The following is a 21,623-nucleotide window of genomic DNA, read 5'->3' as shown; positions in this document are numbered from 1 at the left end:
CACGATTCAACGTGACGGGTTCGAGCAAATAGGCGTTGGGCCATGTTGGACACAGAACCCGCACACTGCACGCTAAGAGCCAGAGACTCCTTAACCGCCAATTCATCAGACCGTCTAGCGAGCAGTCTGTTATCTCTGGGGGTGACAAGGTTCCGGGCCACCACCGCAGCGGTCATGTCATTTTTCATCACTGAATCCCTAACGGTAAGATGACCAGTAGGAGATATGAGGGACGGGCGCCATATGTTGTCTGGAGAAGGAGGGGCTGCACCTTTACCAAGGTTCAAATCAAAACGACGATCAGAAGGGCCAGACATTTTTCAGAGGTTTTGGAGAAAGAAGAGATCGGACAGATTAAGATTTCGGAAGCGCAAGAAGGGAGTGTTTACAGGAGGGAGCTCAAGTGTGTTGTGGAACAAAATTAATGCCTCTATAAAAAGAAGAAATCAAAGAGGCACTCCTCAGAAATCGAAGAAGCGCCCTCTCGCAAATCGAAGAGTCGAGGCTCCTTTCTCAAAAGCCGGATTCTTTTCTCAAAAGAGGCGTTTCATTTCTCAAAAAATGGGCTTGCTCAGAAACCACGAGCCGAACCCCGGATTTCAAAAGATCAATTTGTCCAGACGTGTCGTCACTCGTCACATGCAACTTGCAGCTTTGCGGAAATTACGGGCAGCTTTGTCAGAAAGCGCGTAATTTGTACTATTCATCCATCCACCGGCTGCCGACAATGAGTGAGAGAATAGTTCCGGTTGTGAAGAAAAGCCCTATAAGTATCTACCTTCGCCTTCCACAGCAAAGGCACACCCTCTCAGCACTTCTTCATCTCTCTGAAATGGCTTTCCAACAAACCCTCTCGAGTCACTCTGTATTTCTCATCCCCTGGGATACCCCTGCAAACAACCCATCCAGAGCACAAGTATTTCATATCATAAAGGTTGAGAGCACGAGTATCTCATATCATGCTTTCTCCCTGTCCTTTCTCCAGCCAGCACCTGCTCTCGAGTACTCATCATCTTATGTTTCCGCTTCGTCTCTCACGTATAAGGGAAGTGAAGATGATACCTCGAAGCATGTGGAGACAACGTGCTGATTCATCCTCAACTAGGGACAAGGAGAAAGAAAGCAAGAGGTGGGCACTTGGAAAGATTGAAGAAAGAAACAGACCAACACCTCTCCCTCGTGCCTGCCCGTCGTGCAAAAGAAACAAGCAGAGAAGAATGCAGCTTGCACAATTATCCCAGCGGAAGGAGTCTGAGATGAAGAACTAGAGAAGCTGCCACATCTGCTTGGAGAACAAATAAGGAATTGCAACATCGCCAAAGAGAAAAGCTTCGCCATACAATTCCAATCCAGTTCAAGATCAAAGCTGTGGAAAGTCAACAAGATCAACTATCTCCAAAACCAGATTTGCGTTCTTAAACTCTACTCTGTCTGGTTTTTACTTTGCCATATTTGTCATGTTTATTTGTCGTTTATTATTTGCTTGTTTTTGGTGTGAGTATATGCTTGAAACATTGAGGACAATGTTTGATTTAAGTGTGGGGGGGGTAACCATTGTTTTGCATGAAATTCGTAGAAATTTATCACCCATTACTTCTAGTGTTGTTCCTTGCTGTTTTAAGTATTTTTAAGCTGTTTTGGAGTGTTTCAGTGTGTTTTGATATAAAAATCCGAAAATTCATAAAAATTTGAAAAATTGTTTTTGAAAAAGCCAAAAAGAGTTATTTTTGTGTGTTTGTTTGTGTCTTATGGTACCTTCCAACACAATAATGAGGATTTGGTTTTTAATTGCATGACTGTTAAAGAAAGTTATAAACATGGATGGAAGTTTGATATGCTCTTGATTTATGCTTGGTTATAGTTATAGTTTACGAATTCACATGTAATCACGAAGAAAAAAAAAATCAGTTTTTGTAACATGCTTGAAGGAAGGAACTCAAACTAACACTACAACCCTGAGAGACTTGAGCCTAATACGTTCTTTGGAGAGTTATTAATCTGTGCATTTTTGTTGTCTAAAGTCGTTGCATGATCTCATCATTCTTTGCTTGGTTGCTACTTAGAAGGCGTTTCATCATTTAGTACCAAATACTAGAACTTATGCCCGTTCCATTCAAAGCATGACATTGATTTGCATAACACATATTCAAGATGAAAGTTGTGTAGTGAACTAGAGCCAAAAAGCCTATCTCGTGCATATTTGTTTAAGTTTAACCCCGTTGAGCCTTGTTTAGCCTATTTTCTTTATTAACCCACATTACCCTTACCTAGCCTAGATTAGGACTATCCATACCCTTGTTTTTAAAGCGTAATGAAGCATGACTTAAAATGAATTCCTTTTGATTGTCCTTATGCAGAAAACAAGTGTGGGGGAATAAGATTTTTGTGTGTTGAGTGCCAAAAGAAAGTAATAAGGCACGGGTTAGAAAAAGAAAAAGTGTTGAAAAGAAAAGAAAAAGAGTTTGAAATAAGTGAGGAAAGGCTCACAAGTGTTGTTTGTTGTAGAAAGGGTCCAAAAGTTGAAATCGGCCCTAAAAAGTTGAATGAATAACCCCATTGTGTTTAAAGTTAGTTGCTGCATTCAAAGGGAATTCTAAGTATCAATTTCATTACTTTGCTTATTATGCTTTAAAAACGTTTGTTTCCTTACCTTTCATTGTTAGCCAATCACCCCTAACCCCGTTACAACCCTTAACTTCAATCTTGAGTGTTATGTGTTTCAATATGTGGAGTTTGGGATTGGTATGAGCATATGGTGTCACTGGTTCTCGCATCTAAGTAGTAGCATTCCAGTCATGAGATCATATCTATACATGCTTAATAACTCCAGAAATTGCTTTCTTTGCTATAAACATATGTGAGTGTTCGTTTTCATGTTTACATCAATCTTCTCACATACATCTAGTGTAGGGTAAGTAGTCAGAAAATCAGAGTGAAAATAAGAGTGTATCTTGTAAGGAATTGAGCAAATTCTCTAAGGCATGTTACTACATTCAAAACATCGTTTTAATTGGTTATATGTGAACTAGTATGTGGTGACTATGATTAAGTATGTGCTCAAGGGTAGGGAAGGCAAAAATCTGTGGTTATGATGATCTTTTGCATGTCATGTTGCATTGAAAATCCCTAAGGTAAATGTTGGAAGGTTTAGGTTTTGTTTTGTTCTTATGTTTTGTTTCTTTGTTTTGCTCGAGGACTAGCAAAAGCTAAGTGTGGGGGAATTTGATAGGAGCATATTTATACTTAGTATGTTTGTTTTCGTGCATTTATGTTCTTAGTTCTTAGTTATGTTAGTAGTTTAAGCCATTTTTGTGTGTTTGTAGGTTCTATGGGCCAAGGATGCAAGAAGATGCATTTTGGAGCATTTTGGAGCATTTTTGGGCCAAGATTGGATGGTGCAAACATAGAGACATGAGGATGGACGAATTTGATGATTCAAAGGGCTAGAAATCTGCATGTGTGTGTGCAAAGTGTTGGCCTACAACTTCAAACATCATAGCTGCCATGTGATGGCAGAAAATGTGTTTATTGCTAGCTAAATGGATGAAGAACATGTATGTGCAAGTATAAACACCACATGGGCAGCAAGAAGGAAAGAAAACAGCAACACACACACCACATGGGCAGCAAGGAATCAGAAATTAAAGCATGGAAGAGTGGGAAGTGATGAGGACAACATAAACACACACACATATGCACACTCACGGCAAGAAGAATGGAATCAGCAAAGGGGAGTGAATGGACAGCAGAAAAAGCAAAGAAATTGGACCACTATGAAGTGGATTTCTTGTTGGTATCCCACTTATAGCTTTGGGTGGCTTTGGCATGATTATTTCTAGGTGGAAAGAGCACAAAGACAGCTCACACACATGCAAAACAAAGCTGGCAGCATCCTTCCCTTCCCTTGCCGTGAGATTCTTGTGTCCATTACCTTGAAATTCTTTTCATTTCCAACCTCTATATAAGCACCATTCAGCCTTCAAGGAAGACACACAGAAATTCATACACATTTACATTAGTTCCAAGGCTTGCAAAGAAGGAGGAGTGCTTGGAGTTGTGCTAGCCATTCCATTGGAGTTGTTGGAGCATTCTAGGTGTATTCTACTTTGTTTTTCTATGTTTAATATCAATTGTTTTTGTTTAATTGCAAGTATGAGGAACTAAACCCTTACTTAGCTAGGGTGAAGTTCGAAGCCATGAACATGCTTGAGATATGAATTGATTTCTTCCAATTGTGATTTAATAAGTTGTGAATGCAATTCAATTAACTACTTTCTTCAAAACTAATTCTTGTATGTTGATTAAGGATGCATACTTAGTTTTCATGCATGAATTTGATGCTAGGATATAAATGAGTTTCACCTAATCGTTACAAGTTTATATTCATTGGTAGTGAAGGTTGCTAGTCACAATCGCGTTAATTGAATTCTTGGCAAACGTATCATGCATTCATAGTTACGAATGCCTCGTTAACACTTATGATTTTCATAGAACGTAATGATCTTTGATTGTATATCTATTATGCATTCATGTAGAGGACTTTTGAAGAATAATTTGGATTGTCGAATGCATTCATCCAATTCAATAAATCAAGGAAAATCTGAGGATTAATTAGTGCATCACGGTTAATCTGGGGTGTTGAGTTTCATAATCTATTGAAAAGCAATTGGAAATCAATTCATGTACAAGTGTGTCATGTGTGAAGAATGGATCTCTAGCTAATCCATCAACCATCTATTTAGTTTTACTTTTTGTTGTTATCTCAATCTCATCCAAACCAATACCCCCCATTTGCTTTCTTGTATCAAAGTGTGTTTAAGTTTGTTTAGTTTGTGCCTTAAAGTGTTTTGAGTCTAGTGAGGTATTGTAAGGTATAGTTTTGTGTCATTGAGTCTATTCTAACGTTTTTAACTTTGTTCTTATATTTTTGAGTCAAGTGAGAGGTTATTAGCAAGCCCTCCTAATCCCCGGTCCAGAACGATCCCTACTTATACATATACTACAATTGTCAACAAGAGGGTTTAATTTGTGTGCTTAACTTTATTACGCATCAGAAACTCACTGGTAGGCTTGGCCTTCCAATGGTACTCTCTGTTACCTCCTAATTCCATTGCTAATTAGGGGCAAATGGAGATGGTCTTTCATGAATAGTTCTATAGGGTGGAACTTGAAATGATCATCAATGATCTGGTGGAGGTGAACCAGTATGAACTCGAGTCTACAGAGGATTTCATGATGAGGTTTAGGAAGACCAGGATGAGAAACACTTACAATCAACCATGCTTAGCTCATAACCATCGCCCAAAAAGCTTTAAGACTACCCTTGAGAAAGAAGTTATATGATGTGTAGTTTAATGAGCTCTAGGAGTTGGTGATTGTAGCCACAAAGTATGAGAACTTATTGATAGAGTAACAACAAGTGAAGCACTTATCGAAAGTGCTCCATTTCTATAAGAACAAAGCCCCAATACACCAGCTAGAGTTTTAAGGCCTAGAGCCAAGAGAAAATGATAACAATCTGGGATAAGGGATCAAGTTATGCGTTGCAGAAATGGCCACTCCTTTTGAACCTTTAATGGTGAAGGGATTGGTTTAGCCCATTAAAGACCAGAAGATCATGATGAATGATGGAGGCTTTGTGCCCATGAAGCACCCAAAGTATCAATCTTACTCTTTTGATTTAAACAAGGCTACAGACATCCATGAGGCGCTAGTAATGGCTAAAGTAATCTTACCCAACATCACCAAGAAGATGCCTAAACCTGAAGAAATTATAGGGAAGAAGTATTGAAAGGTCCATTATACCTCCAATCGCTCCATAGCTAATTATGTGTAGTTCAAGGATTGGATCTAAGACCTTATAGTCAAGGGGAAACTGTTGCTGGAGAAAGAAGGAAAACAGTTAGATAATAGAAGGTGTTAAAATGTTGCCCGACAAGCCCCAAGCAGTGGTGGTCAAATGAGTGATTTTGTGTAGTAGATGTCAGTGTGAGTGTGAGCTCGAGGTGCCAACGTTAGGTACTATTATTGATCGGGAATTGGTTAGAAAAAGAAAGATAGAGGAGCAAGCCACTGACATGAGTGTTAATCGGGTTGCTGAAACAAACAAAGAAACTACCAAAAATGTGTTCTAGAGGTTAGGTGGAGATTCAGAGCCTAAAGGCTTATCTGAAGTATTCAAAAACTTTGAGGCCTTTGAAAAATAGAAGATAAAGATGTAAAGTTGCCAAGATTGGTGGATGTTAAACCTCCCCAGCCAACCTACCACAGCAGCATGAGACAAGAATGGCAAGAAAGAACCATGAACCTGATTCCCTCAGTTACAAAAGGAAATTCAGCCCGGCTAGGCCAAAAATGGTACGTAGTGGGAAGAGATGGGAGACTTGTTAGAGAGATTGGGGCATCCATGACAAGAAGCGTTTAGAGGTAGCACAAGGCTCACATGGACTCATTAAAGATCTTTGCCATCTTAGAAACTTCTAAAAATATTAAGTTTGAGGAGTTTACCCAAGGGGGAGAGAGACAACTCAGTTGGAGAAGCAAGAAATAAGTAGAGATAACTAATAGTAATCCTGAAGGTGGATGAGATCATGTACCTCAAAACCCTCATCCATGGAAGTATAGAATATTGAGAAGAGCCCAAAAGAGCATGGTGATGGTACCTACACCATGTTAAAATCCAGAGCCTATCTGTTTTGGAACCATTTCTCCTGAAAGAGGTATGCCTCCACCACTACTGGAGGATATTCCCTATGAAACCCCAAGGCAGCTGCATGACTTCAATATAACAGGAGAAGAGGAAGTGCCGAAGTTAATGTTAACCAAATATGCTCAGGCATTGATGGATCAATTTCTATGCCAGATTGGAGAGAAGAATGAAGGAACACCTGGACCTAGAAACTTTCATGTCAACATGACCTATGTTTTGTCATCCATGTTCTGTGCAAAACCAGATCAACCAACAGCAATGGAAGGTGATTATTTGGCACAAGAGAAAATGATGGCACTTGTGAACATTGAAGAAATTGGAAAAGAGGGATCAAGTTTGGTAGACTTGCCCAACCCCACATGAAAAGTGCCCGATAGGGTTTACTCTAACAAGATAGTGTTTAGCAAGCCAAGTCTAGCCTTAGCAAACCATCTGAAGCCCACATATGTGATGACTTATTTGGAGGGAGTTCCCTTCAAAAAGTGTTGATAGATGGGAGGCAGCCATCAATGTGCTCCCGCTCAAACAAATAAGGAGGCTTTGTAGATGTGAAGAAGATCTAATTCCTACTGATCTCACAGTATCTAGTTTTTCTGAGGCCATTACCAAAACTCATGGGATACTGCATTTGGAAGTAGATTTGGGATCCAAGAGAATTATGTTGGCATTCTTTGGAGTGGACAACAACTCTACTTATGGGCCGTTGCTGGGAAGAGATTGGATCCACCAAAGTCTATATGTGCCATTTACCTTACACCAACAAGTTGCTGTTTACCATGAGACCACCAATGAGAAGCAAGGATTATAGTAAATAGTGGAGGTCGAGTCACGGTCATTTCTCCCCATAGCTAATGTTGTAGAAGCAAATTTTTACGATCCTAATGTTGGGATCTTGCAATGTTTAGGTGCTGATCAGAACGGCTACCTTCCCAAGGTGACGGCCTAAAAGCCCCTAGAACAAGGACTCTTTCTAACTTGGGAGGAATGAGACAGGCCTCACATAGTCCCTGCCCGTCGAAACCAATGATGACCGACCAAAAGAGGAAGGACCAAGTAGTAGCAATCATGTCTTTAATCAAAAGACTGTTAGAATATGGAAGAGAAAAAAGGGAGATAAAAAAGAACTCAGCCAAAGAAATGGCAGAGTGGGGAAAAGGAACTTCAGGTACTAAAGATAACCAAAGGAAGGAAATTTTAGGAGAAAAAGTGAAAGCAGCCATTCACATGGCGGAGTGTATATATGACTTGGACTGGCCAGAGGATGAGCGCGAGGCCCCAAAATCAATAGAATTTTTGTGTATAGAGCCCAAAAAACTAGCACCTGAGGTATAAAACCCCTTGGAAACCATTAATTTGGAACTAAGAAAGTCCCAAGGCCAATACAACTCAATGGCCTGCTGAAGGCTAGAGATCGGGCAAAAATAGTTGATCTTTTGCATGAATTAAAGGATTGTTTTGCATGGCACTACATAGAGATGCCTAGACTGGACCCCAGTTTAGTGAAGCATAAGATGCATGTCAAATAGGGGTACAAACCTATCAAGCAAGCGCTAAGGAGGATGTCAAAAGAGATAGAGGAAAAGTCAAAGAAGAGATTCAGGCCTGCAAAGTATGTAGAGTGGTTGGCCAACATTATACTTGTATTAAAAGTTGTAACTAATGCCATTCGATGTTGTGTTGATTATAGAAACATTAATAAAGCCATTCCTAATGATGAATACCCCATGCCTATGGCTGACCTATTCATCGATGCAGTTACAAAACATAAAGTTTTATCTTTTATGGATGGGAATGTTGGATATAATAAGATAAAAATGGCTAAAGAAGATATACATAAGACAACATTTAGATGCCTAAGACACATAGGAGCATATGAATACGTACTTATGCCATTCAGGCTGAAAAGCATTGGTGCTACCTATCAAAGGGCAATGAATGCTATTTTTCATGGTTTAATCGGGCACAACATGGAGGTATACATTGATGACATTGTACTAAAGTCTAGAACTAAAGAACAACACCTAAAAGACCTTAGACAAGCCTTGTTGAGGATGAGAACCCATAAATTGAAAATGAATCCCAAGAAATGTGCTTTTGGAGTTAGATCGGGCCACTTTATGGGTTTCCTGGTCCATCAGAGAGGTGAAGATTGACAAGAACAAGGCTAAGGCTATAATGGAATCACATTCCCCCACCAACAAAGTGCAATTGCAAAGGTTGTTAGGGAAGATTACCTTTTTTAGGAGGTTTATTTCTAATCTGGCAGGCAAAATCCAACTGTTGATTCCTTTATTAAGATTAAAAAAATAAAGGTGAGCTCAAGTGAGGTCCTTAACATAAAAAAGCTTTTGACAATTTGAAGAATTGTCTAGCTTTTCCACATTGCTCATGCCTCCCCAAAGGGGGAAACCTTTGAAACTCTACATTTTTGCATCCGAGAAGTCAATAGGGAGTTTGTTGGCTCAAAATAATGAAGAGGAAAAGAACAGGCAATATATTACCTCAGTAGGATCCTTACTGATGTAGAAACAAGGTATACCCCAGTTAAGAAGCTATGCTTAGCTTTGTACTTCACTGCCAGCAAATTAAGGCATTGCATGTTGCCTTGCCATATCCATGTAATTACCAAAATTGATGTGATCAAGTACATGTTATCTAAACCAATGTTAACTGGAAGAATTGGGAAATGGAACCTAGCACTATCAGAGTTCAATTTTCAGTATGTACCTCAAAGGGCAATAAAGGTACAAGCAATTGCAGACTTCCTGGCTGAGCACCAAGAGTCCAGGAAGAACTTGTCAACATCCCAAGAACTCTAGAGGTAGCTAGCCTTTGGATCCTACCTAATAAAGCTCATTCGGGCAAGGAGGAATGGATCCAGCAAAAAGTGAAGAGAATAACTAGCATATGGATCACTCCCTAGAGGTTATATTTCGATGGGTCTTGTACACAACATGCTGCAGGATTTGGAATTGTCATCATTGATCCAAAGAGGATTCATCATTGCTACTTATTCTTTCTGGATTACAAGGATACCACCAATAGTAGGGCAGAGTACGAGGCATTGATCATTGGATTATAAATTCTGATAGAGTTGAGAGTAGGTGAGATATAAGTATTTCGTGATTCAGAGTTGGTGATTTATCAATTGAATGGAGAAAATAAGTGCAGACACATCACGATGGCAGAGTATTACTTGGCATCTACTCAGTTGCTAAATTATTAGGGTAATGAAGTGACAATTAACCATATCCCCAGATGAGCAAATTCAACTGCCAATGAAATGGCACAGAAGCCTTCTAGAGAATAGGTTCAAGAGAGGGGGCCCGAGATGAATGTAGAAATGCAAAGGATAAATCTTCCTTCTATCTTTGAGAAAGGATTTAGCTTGGATATAACGACTAAAGAGCCTGAGATAAAAGACTGGAGAACATATATCATCCAATACTTGAAAGACCATTCTCTTCCCACAAGTAAGAAGATCAGATGACAAACAGCTAAGTTTGTTATGTGGGATAAAACCTTGCTAAGAATGAGTCTAAATGGACTTTTGTTGAATTTGTGGAGCACACCAAGCAAGGACAAAGATGAGATGGTTGCTAAGAAGGTATGGCTACTTATGGCTCGACATGGAAAAAAATTATAAAGCTTATGCTAGGGGTATGAAGAATGTCAAAGGTATGAACCTCTCCAGCACACACCATCAGTACCCTTGAATCCAGTAGTAAAATCATGGTCTTTCAGAGGATGGGCAATGGACTTCATCGGGTAAATATACCCAGCTTCTAGCAAAGGGCATACCTTGATAATTGTAGCAATTGATTATTTTACTAAATGGGTGAAGACTTCAGCTGTGAGAACCATTAATTCAACTGCTGTGAATAAGTTCATTGAGACTAAAATCCTACATAAGTATGGGGTGCCCAAGACAATTGTTACAGACAGAGGGCTATCATTTATCTTAAAAGAAGTAGAAGAGTTTGTAGCTAAGTTCAAGATAAGTATGATCTAGTCTAGCCCTTATTATCCCTAATCTAATGATTAAATAGAAGCCAACAATAAGATATTGGTGAATATTATTAAGAGAATGGTGGTAGACAGCCCATAAAGTTGGCATGAGAAGTTGGAATATACTCTTTGGGCTTATAGAACTTAAAAAAGAACAAGAACTATTTCTTATGCCTTGACATTCGGGCAAAATGTTGTACTCCTTATAGAAATCAATGTAAGCTCTGTAAGGCTTTAGAACTAATTTGGCCAGCATAGTGATGAATTCATTTAGGCCATGTGTCAAGGAATTGAAGATTTAGATGTAGCCCAAATTGAAGCTTTAAACAAGATCCAAGAAGGGAAGAAGGTTGTTGCCCGATCATACAATAAGAGAGAGAAACTGAAAACCTTCAAAGAAGGAGAATTGGTGTGGAAGGCAACTTTACCCTTGAGAGCTCAAGTTAGAGGTTTTGGGAAGTGGAGTCCTACTTAGGAAGGCCCTTTTACAATTAACAAAGTATTAGACAGTGGAGGGCACTACTTGGTAGATTTAGAGGGAAACTTGCAAAAACATCCAGTCAATGCTAAATTTCTAAAAAAGTATCACCCAACTCTTTGGGATGTTAGAGACTGTTATATTGATGAAGTCTAAGTACTCAGAAAAGTAGTGAAAGCCCTTTTTATATGTTTAAAACAGTTAAGTATTGTTAGGAAAATGTAAATAAGCAAGTAAAGTAGTGAAGAATGAAGTAATCTTTCATTTCATAAAGGGGGAGAGTATAGAGACCTCAGCCTAGTATGTTTACATCTTTAACTAAATCAGCTATCCTAGAGTGGTAGGTCTGCATTATGGTGAAAATACGGCCAGGCTCTTCTAAGGCTATGTTGCTATTGGTTAACTGAGCCTCAGCATCCTCCACTTCATGATTGACTTCCTTCACTTCTTTAGTTTTCTTGTAAAGTTTGCTAGAGAGGGTCATCTGTTTAGCTTTCAAAGTAAAGAGTGTTCCTCTAACTTCTAGATCTTAGCGGCTACCATCATGATTCTATCCTTTATGGCTGAGCCCTTTTCCACTAACTATTGCAAGGTTGTGGAGGTTCTGGAGTGCTTCTCTTTGTAACACTTCACCCTATTGGCTTGCCTCTCAGCCTTGAGATGTTAGTCCCTTAGAGACCTCAGAGCCCTCAGGTTCTTAAAGAAGAGAAATGACTCATATTGTACCTTTGTTATCTGTTTAGCCTGGTACAAGTTCGTAAGAGCTATCTCAGCACCTTGAAGAGCTTTGAGCTAAAGAAGGCAGTGAAGTCCATTTACATCCATTCTCTGAAAACTTAGTGTTGATCTTGGAGGTTTTGAGGCTCAAAAGAGCACCTTGGGGATCTTAGCTTTGTTTGAATTTGCTTGAATTCTCTGACTAATTCGGGCAAAGAAGCCGTGGCAGGAATGGAGGCTAGGGAAAGAGACATCACATTAGCAGCAGCAGCAATAATAGCCTCATCATAAGTAGAAGTTGGGGCCTTAGTAGTAGCAGCCGTTCTAGGCTGAGGGATGGGGATCCTTGTGACTCCAAAAGCTCTTGAACGTCGAGGGAGAACTACCCTACTTACAACAGGTTGAGCAAACTGGCCTGAGCCCTCACTAGAGTTTTGTTGAAATAGAAAAGAGACAAGTTAGTGGGATAATCTAGACCTAAGTTAAGAAAAAGACGAGAATGGAAACATGTTTATACCTGAGAAGACCCTTAAGTTTTGGGAGGATGTTGTGTTGCAGTCTCTGCCTTGGAAGGGGAAGGCTGGCTTGCCCGATAAGAAGCTTGAGGAGCCTTAGAACTGGTCACCTTTGAGATAACTTGTATCTCAAGGGCTATAGGCTCCCCAGTGGCTGGTGTTGGTCGAATAGTGGTCTTAGGCATGGGAGAAGACTAGCAAAGACAACATATAGAGTGTAAGTTCAAAGTGAAGAAACTTAAAGAAAAACTTAGAAGGGCTTAAAGAGATAAGACTTACAGAAGTACCGTCATCCTCTACAAAGTAGAGCATCTCCCTAGTTGTTGGATTAAACTAAAAAGTATAAGTTACCACCATTGCTGGAGGAAGAGAAGAGGTATGACGGTTTGATGCTTGCCCGACCTGAGGCGCTATAGTATCTCTCATTGCCTGGAAAATAACAAAAATAAGGTCAGCATTTAAAAGTTATAAATACATAATTAACAAGTATTGAAAGTGATGATTTTACCTCTGAATGCTTAGCCCGAGAAGGAAAAGGATGTGCAAGTCAGGCTGGAGGAGAAGAAAGCTTGGTTTGTGAAGTCCACTATGCTTTGGTAGCCTATTTTGGAGAATAACAAGAATCAGCTAAGTACAAGAGCATTAAACTGTAGAATTAATTGAACACTCAAAAGTTAAGAAGGATACCTTCAACTTATCTAGAATCTTGGCGAGGACTTCTGTGTCTCTTTGTTGCACTTCCACGCCCGCTTGCGACTTTCGAGGGGTAAGATCAAGTTTCTTGCTGAGGGGAGGCCCTAATTATAAGAAAAGAAGGGATTAGCTTAAGACTCAGAAGAATCAAAATTAGGAAAAGGAAAAACTAAGTCTTGATCACTTAAGGGCATATGAAGGTTTAGAGGCTTAGGAGGTTTGAGACATAGTCTTCTTCTTAGTGGGGGGTGGCTCTCGGGATAGGTAGGGCGAGTTGAACTTAAGGCCTTTGCTCGGACTCCGATGATTCCACCACAAAGGGCCTTGCTCGACGAAAAGCCTTTATCTCTATTTCAGGCCCAACCTCTATCTTGTTGAACAACTCAGAGATGTCTCCAACATCATTGGGAGCATGGTTGGAACCCATTCCTTACCTAGCTGCCTCTCCAGCAACCTCTTGAATGACTAAGGCATATACAACCTTTTTTTCTTGCCCGACATCCATTTCATCAGTGTTGCCTTAGGTTGTAAGGTCAAGAAAAGAGTTGGTAAGCACATACTATAAAAAAAAAAATGAAGTAAGAGGAGAAAGGCAGCAATATAAGTTACCTATAAGCAAAAGTTCGTTCTTTTGGTTGATAGCCTCCTTCCAGCTCTCAAATTTTTCCTTATTTGGGAGAGACTTGGAGAAGACTTGCACAAAAAGCCTGTTATGGGCTTCCTTAAGGACTCCATCATACTTATTGGACCACTTGGCCTCCCACCAAGTGGTGAACAAGGAGGTACACTCGAAGTTGAGGGCCACGAGCTTGTGAGTTATCTTGCTCATGACCTCAAAGTTGCCTGTACTTACTTAAAAAATGGCTTCAGAGGGGGAGCGGAGGCGGTAGAAGGTCCCATAATGAATGGAGTTGAAGAATAGAACTAGGATCGCTTGCCTGAACCCCAGTTGCCCACCACAAGTTATGGTGGTAGACATCCCCCGTGCTTGTAGCATGCTCGGTCACTCCGAACTCCCCAAGCCAGGTTCTTCTGTTAGATGCAGTTGTTAAACTTCTCCTTGCATTAGCTGCTAACATCCTCCCTAACTAAGTCTTGGAAAAGTTGGTCCGAAAACCAAAATTACCTCTTGAGCACAGAGGCACCCCATTCTAAATCTGCCTTAAGTCCGACAGATTCTGAAGAAGTAGAAATAGGCAAGTGTATAGTGGCTGATGGTAGGAGCCTCTGCCAAAATCCAGGTTGGAGCTACGGCCTCTAGGAATTCTAAGTTGATAGCCCAAAATTCTGGGAAATACCATTGGAGCCAGAGCTACACCATCCAAGTAGCTCTATTGCCATTGGTCTCGAATGGCTGACCCCTTGCCATCTCGTGGAAGAGATGGTAGAGATGTGCCAAGATGAAGGGTCTGGTGGCAACATAGTTGAAGAAGTGCAGCACCACCACCAGTGGGATCTATTCCAGCTTAACTCATTTGGATTTATTGGGGAACACATGCTTGTTCAACCAATAAAGGAGGAAGTACATGTGTTATTGTGCTAAGTCCACACTAAGGGAATGTAGGCTAAACATCTTCTTGGCGAAGGGGATGAAGCCCGCAAAGGAAGTCATATAGCTCTTGAAAGTGGTGGAGTTCTACTCCAAATTGGTGATGGATTAGGAAGCTTTTGAATTTTCAACAGTCGGGCGAGAGAGGGATAACCAGTCGTGTGTGATGTCAACACATCTACCTGATGGCTTTAAACCAAAGACCTGAGCCATATCCAAGATGGTGGGAGTCATGAGACCCATTCTGAAGTCGAAAGTATTGATCCCATTATTCCAGAAGAAAAGAGTTGTTAAGAGAAGCTCGTGTTTAATGGGGATGATGGTATTTGACATCATGATGAGCTCATAGATGCCATTCTCCATCCACTTCTGGTTCCAGATGGGGTTCAATTCATCCACTCACTAGGACAATGCTTCATCCTTCATCAAGGGAAAAACTTTCTTGAAGTTGGACTACTTGGAAACAAAAATCCCAGCCTCGGCAGAGTAGGGGTTGGGAATGAATCAATTGGCAGTGGGCATGTTTCTCTCCATTGCAATATGGACTCAGACAGTCTAAGCAGGCCTAAATGAATGTACCATTTCCTCCTCGAAGAAGATGGAAAGATATAGGCCAGCCTAAGGGCGATGGAAGCCATTGAGCTGATGACGCAAATTGACAATTCCCTCTCCAGACTCGCATGTAGGGCGGGATTTGAGGGCCATGTTTGAATTTGGGAGAAGACCGTAAAAAGTGATTGAAGACTAAGGCTGGAAAAGGCTGAAAATTCGAGAGTTTTGAAAGTTCAGAGAGTCGAGTTTACTGAAGGTGATGGCCGAGAAAAGTAAAGTGGAAGTCATTTAACGGGCTAGTAATTAACTTTGAAAGTCGTGGGATAGGACAAAAGTTTATTCAAAAAGGCTAATTAAGTGGAGTGAATAACCAGTTAAGGCATGCAATTTATTTTTATCAATGTCTTGATTAGTAGACTTGACAATGATTAAAGGGGGCATTGTTTGTGTGGAAATTTAATGTTGGGCTTTGTGAAGATGGAGGCCCAAGAATACAAAAGTAAAGGGAAGATTGGGCTCGGACAAGAACATAGGTCCAAGAAGAATTAAAAACCATTTTAGCAAGGCATAGGCCACATGCCTATATGAGAAGTGATAGGCGACATGAAGGCACCTCACCATCAGCAAAAAAGAACTTTTCAAGGGTATGGATGGTAAATTAAGGGTGACTCACTATTCTTCGAAGGCGATCAACAAAAGGCAAAGCTTGGACAGTCGGGCTAAAACGTCTATAAAAGCTAAAAGGGACACCAAAGACAAAGACACTCAACCAATCAATCAAAAGACATCCCACTTTGCTCTCAAACAAGCAAGAAACCAGAAAGCTACATTTGTCTAGATTCCCCCTTTTCAGTCGTAGATCCCCCCCATAGAAAGCCATCTTTTGTCAAGTTAGAAGCTTTGCTACCTTCCCCAGTGTTGTAGTATCGATTCCCTCTAGTAAATTCTATTTGTATTTTGTTTCCCAGAGTCTACAAGCCCCTGTAAACACAAAGAGAAAAAGTTGCAAGAAGTTGAACCTTGCCCAATAATGTTAAATCTTGCCTCTCTTTTGATTGTACTTACATAAAGTAGATCTATTGTTTAATGCATATCTCATTGTGTTTTAAAATCACTTTCAACTGTTTTTCGTTCGAAGTCTCATCTATGATCAAATTTGACTAAACTAATGAACTTGTTTTCTTTAAAGTAAACTAGGATCAAAGAAATGGTTGGAAGGGCCCTGAGCCCCCTTCATTTTTGGACATACAATATTATGAGTAAAAACCCTTGTTTACAAGGCAAGAAAAAGAACCTTATGCAGACTTAACTCATCTGTGACAATCCAATAAGATTAAGAAGTTTAAAGTAATTTGTCGCACAAGTAATCAACCCAGTAAATAACCCATAAAGACAGTCTGTTATAGAAAGATAACAATGGCACGCTCAAATCTATGTTAGCTTTAATTGTGAGCCTCAAGGCCGAACAAAGGCCTTACAAAGGCACCTTTCAAACTAACAGCAAACTCATATTGCAGCACACCAAGCAGCAAACCTTGGCCGACAGGCAAAAGCCCGAGGAGTTGTGCGAGGTACAGATCCAGCCCGAACATATGGTTTTCCGGGACTCCAGCTAAGAACCTTTAGTGACACTGCTAATCCCGAGAAGCCCAAGCTAATCTCATTAATCTTAGCCCCGCACTAATGACCTCAGCTCTTGTAGTCTAACCATCGAGTTAACATTTTAACTTTTTTACAACGTAGCATTCAGTTGACCTATCGCTTTGCAATATCATGACAAATGGATTAAGAAATGCTCTATGAACAAAAGAGTAACTTTTTATTTAATCATAGCGCTCAAAGACGGTACATAAATTTCTATTCTACTGAATTTCCACTAGCTTGCCCTTTCATTTTCTCACTATTCATGTGTTTCCTTAAACTAATTAGGGACATAGTATTGAATAGCCAGGACCTCCATAATACATATGGGTTCCAAAGTTTGAGGTTTTGTCTTTAACAAGTACATCGTAGCATTTAGGATTTGTGGCATATGTTCTAAGATGTTCAGCATCTTTGAACTGTGAAGAATTATCCAAATATTGGATATTGCGGACATAGCTTGCCCTACCAAATCCTTCGATAGGAAAATGATGACTTCCCATTTGAGTTGATGTGTGATGATCCTCAGGCTTTGAATTGAAAATCTCTCCACCCCAACTAATAATTTCAGCACTGCCTCTTAAACCTGGGACGATGGTATCCGGCCAATATCCAACTGCCTCATTTCCAACTTGAAGCCACCAATTTCCACTCACTGTGTTCTGATGAAGCATAGAAGTATAAGATTATTGTATACTTGTGAATATAAATACGTATATATATGTATATAAATGTTTTCTTGTCAGAGAATTATATAACAAATACAAATTCTTATCTTGTCAAACTTTGAACAACAACCACACAATTTGTTAAATATAGTCGTGATCAATGATTCAGATAGTCTAATGAACATATCAAGAGAACATGATTACCCTACAACAAATGTCCGCAAATTACTATGGAAAATGTTAGAACAGGTTTAAAATGTCAATCAGAGATTAGCCATGTATACCTTGTATATACTTATGAATATATCATACTGAGTCCCATTGTAGATAGAAATAGGAGTTATGGGATAGCCAATGGCAACTTTGCTGTTTATTTGGACGAAACCAGGACAATCAAGATTGTAGCAACCACCTTGGTAATTATCACCCTATACAAAAACACAAAATCCCTTATAAAAATTAGTTAACTTGCGAGAAAGGTAACATGTAATATGGTCAAGAGATTAATTAGGGTACACTAAGAGAACTTAAAAAACTTACAGTCCAAAATATGAAGAGCCTTGTTTGGCTATCAGGCGATCTAACCTGGAAACCACAAATGGTTAATCAAATCCAATCGTTTTGATCTGTAAATCAATCTTTTAAATTAAAAAAGTGTGAAAAGATTCAATAGTTTATTGGAGTGGGGATTTTGGTTGGCTAAAACTTACAAGCCAGCCAGCTTCTAAAGTGCTCAGTTCTTGTCCTTGGCCTCCCACAATCCATGTTTGGGTTATACTGATTTCTCCATTAAACGATGCAGGGTTCCATACGTTTAATCTTGCCTGTGCTCCATAGTATCCACCATCGTACATACCAACCTGGGCATACTACAAAATACACGATTAATCAGGTGAACTAAATTTATGGATATAAAGCTTATTAGATATCAAAGTACTAATTTCAAGTAAGGCACTCTAAAAATCTCATTATGCGTTTCTCACAAGTATATTTTTCTTTCTAAATATAAAAAGTTCGGGGTGCATAATGAGATTTTTGGAATACTAATAACAATACCCTCTATTGGTACTAAATTCACCTAAACTACAAGAGGGAGATTAGATCTAGGGTTTAGAGGGAGATTAGATCTGGGGATACACGCTTTTGACATATATTTTAACACTCATTTTGTAGGATTCACTTCGTAATATATTTTAATGATATGAACTATCTATATTTTAGTACATCATTCATAAATTATCTTTACAAAAAATTAAATAAATCCAAAACTATTAAAACATTCATTTGTAGTGAAGAACATAGACAAATATAGTTCTACAATGAAACACTAAATTTAATCTAACAGTCATATATATGATTTCGAAATTGAGTATTTTTTTAGTATATACATGATGTTTGAGGTAAGACATAAAAAATAGAGGGTAAGATAAATGAAATACATTACGGAGTGAGTCTCACAAAAATATGTGTTAAAAATGTATCCCTGGATCCTATCCCATATATATAGAATCTGAAAATACATATTTTTGACACATATTTTACAGAGCCCACTTTATAATATATTTCAAAATTGTGTGATATGTACCTCATGACCAGTTGAAGGAGTGGACCCAATTTCTTTAGGGTTAAACCGTGGTTTAGATCGATGATGATCAACTCCCTGTGTTCGTACAATGGGGATTGTTCCTTCGGGGCACTCTCCATTCTGACGCCAATACTGAAAGAGCTCATCTTCAAGACTTATGGCTTCAATTCCATTTGGATATGAACTCGGTTTCAGCTATTTTTCCAAACACATTAAGGTTATGTTAGACTTCAAATTATTCAAAAATAAATTTTAATAGAAACCATAGTACGTACTTGGAAAAGGAAATGGAGGGTTGCAGTCCTTCCATAGTGAAAAAATAAAGGAAAGAGGTGCACCTCTCTTGTTTCGAGTGTTCTTTTTAATTGCTGTCATATTTACTTGAGAAGTGCTGAGATGGACTCGAGTAATGGAATTTAGACAAACAAGGGTCGAAATCCAATTAAAACTATGTTGTAGCAATGATTAAAATATCGGTATCGGTAGAAATATCGATATGCAATTTTTTTAGAAATATTGATAGATATATTAGTTATTGATTTTGATATCGGATGTTTTCGATAGAAATTATAAAAATTTAAAATGAAACTTTAGGAAATGTCAAATACTAGTTTAGACAAAATATAAAAGTTTTTTCGATATTTAACCGATATGTCGGAAATATCCACGAAATTTGTCCATTTTAGCCGAAATTTAAAAGTTTCTCTAATATATATTGAAGTTTAGACTTCACCCCCTTTCTATATTTTTCTCTGATTTTTTGGATATTTCACAAAAATATCGACAATATCGAAAAAATTTCAAACATTCGTTGTAAGATTAGTCTTTTACACGTAAAAAGGGGTGAAAACATAAAAAAAAATTAAAATAAGGTAAAAGTGCTTTGGATTTCTTAAAAATTAACGTTTTCCTGGATTTCCCTTAGATATGCTGCATATTATAACATTATCCTTGAAACGGAGAACGCAGGATTACTTGTAAGTTGTAATGAATGAGGATCTTCTTCGGATCCTCTTTGTGATGATTCCGGATATCCTCTAATCATATCCGTTCATTGTATATCGTGCGGTCAGAAATTATAATAATTTTTTTATTTAAAATTGAATATAAACATTACCTGACAAAAATTGACTTCAAGATGTATGATAAACAGACATAATTGAAGAATTTTTAGGATCCTCACAAAAAGGATTCAGAGAGGATCCTCGTTCACTTATAATTGTAAGATATGCACATCACCACCAAACATCCACTTTTCGGTACCAAATGATTATAAAAAATTAATTAAAACATTTCTCATGTAAAATATAGTGACTAAAATGAATCAATCCACCAACTGAACAATCTAATTAGTTATAAAAGGGCAAACCTCTACGGTGTGATTTATGAGAAGTGGGTGATTAAGGGCTGGCTGTTTATAGATATCAACGCAATCTATCACATGACCGCCATCTCCCTGCCAAAGATCGATCGCCGATTATTTTCAACTTCCTATCAATTCCCAAATGTAAAATGGCTAAAAAATATTTGAAATTAAAAAAAATGGGGAATGGCAAGGTATACACACACACACACACACCCCACTGAACCTTTATAGTTTTGATGACTGCTTTGTTGTGCTTCAGAGACTCTTTAGTTTGCACTGTTCCAATCTCTCTGCAATCAACAAATATCAAACTTGCCACTGCTGCGATGAGAAAGTAGCCTCCGACTTTGGTGTAATTAATCCCATTTGCCATTTGAATTGAAAATTTTTCAATTCTCGCTGCAAGTGTGGACTACTGAAACCTCTTTATGTATATATAGTGCACTCATGTCCCACGACGGTTATTACGAAATATTAACTTACTTAAATCAATAAGATTTATTAGAAAATATTTTGCGACTTTCTTTTTCGAACACTCAAGGCTGTAACTGTGTTCTACGTGCATATATGTACTTACTCAGAAACTTGTACTACAGTCACAAATATAACAAATTAACAAAAATGTCATTCCTTTGACAAAAGACAGAAAAACAAAAGCAAAAATAATGTCATTCCTTTTACCAAAAATGCACTATAGCTATCAACGTCGTAAATTCTTTTTCAGGCCCCATGTTTTTAGAGTGTAGTCAATTTGGATTTCAGAAGATTTTAATAGACCTTTTTAAGTGACAGATTTCAAAGGATTTTAATAGATTCTACAATTCCATATGGATTTTAACAGATTATTATGGATTTCTATTATAGATTTCTATGGATTTGTATGGATTTCTTTCATGGATTTCTTAGGATTTCTTTTTTTACTCCGACAGCATAAATTTTTTTCTCAGTGCACAATCTAAAAAAGACATAAGCATACATATATTGATATGGAAATATAAACCGATCAAATATGTTTTTTCTTTCCCTTTCTCAGTTGAATTGTGATTTCTTTACGAAAAATAATTTTAACTAATCAAAACAAGTAGTGCTTCTTAAATCAATTGATTAGTTCATAATTTGTTATTCAGTCTAAGTACAGTTAC

The 21,623-nt window shown here is 38.5% G+C and overlaps 1 protein-coding gene and 1 pseudogene across 1 annotated transcript; both read right to left on the bottom strand.

Moving 5' to 3' along the window:
• Nucleotides 1-11,487: 11,487 nt before the first annotated feature.
• On the bottom strand, nt 11,488-15,032 carry LOC126633853 (uncharacterized; annotated as a pseudogene).
• A 2,114-nt stretch (nt 15,033-17,146) lies between these two features.
• Nucleotides 17,147-20,854, bottom strand: LOC126633852 (uncharacterized). The gene is made up of 7 exons (XM_050304397.1): nt 20,705-20,854; nt 20,485-20,571; nt 19,116-19,310; nt 18,241-18,399; nt 18,071-18,115; nt 17,815-17,958; nt 17,147-17,524 (listed from the first exon to the last, which is right to left on the bottom strand). The coding sequence occupies exons 1-7, from the start codon at nt 20,852-20,854 to the stop codon at nt 17,147-17,149; spliced, it is 1,158 nt and encodes a 385-aa protein (XP_050160354.1).
• Nucleotides 20,855-21,623: the final 769 nt, after the last annotated feature.

This window comes from Malus sylvestris, chromosome 9 (assembly GCF_916048215.2).
Source record: "Malus sylvestris chromosome 9, drMalSylv7.2, whole genome shotgun sequence".
Taxonomy (NCBI): Eukaryota; Viridiplantae; Streptophyta; class Magnoliopsida; order Rosales; family Rosaceae; genus Malus; species Malus sylvestris.
The sequence above is the reverse complement of the archived record's forward strand: the minus strand, read 5'-3'. Positions and strand labels throughout refer to the sequence as shown.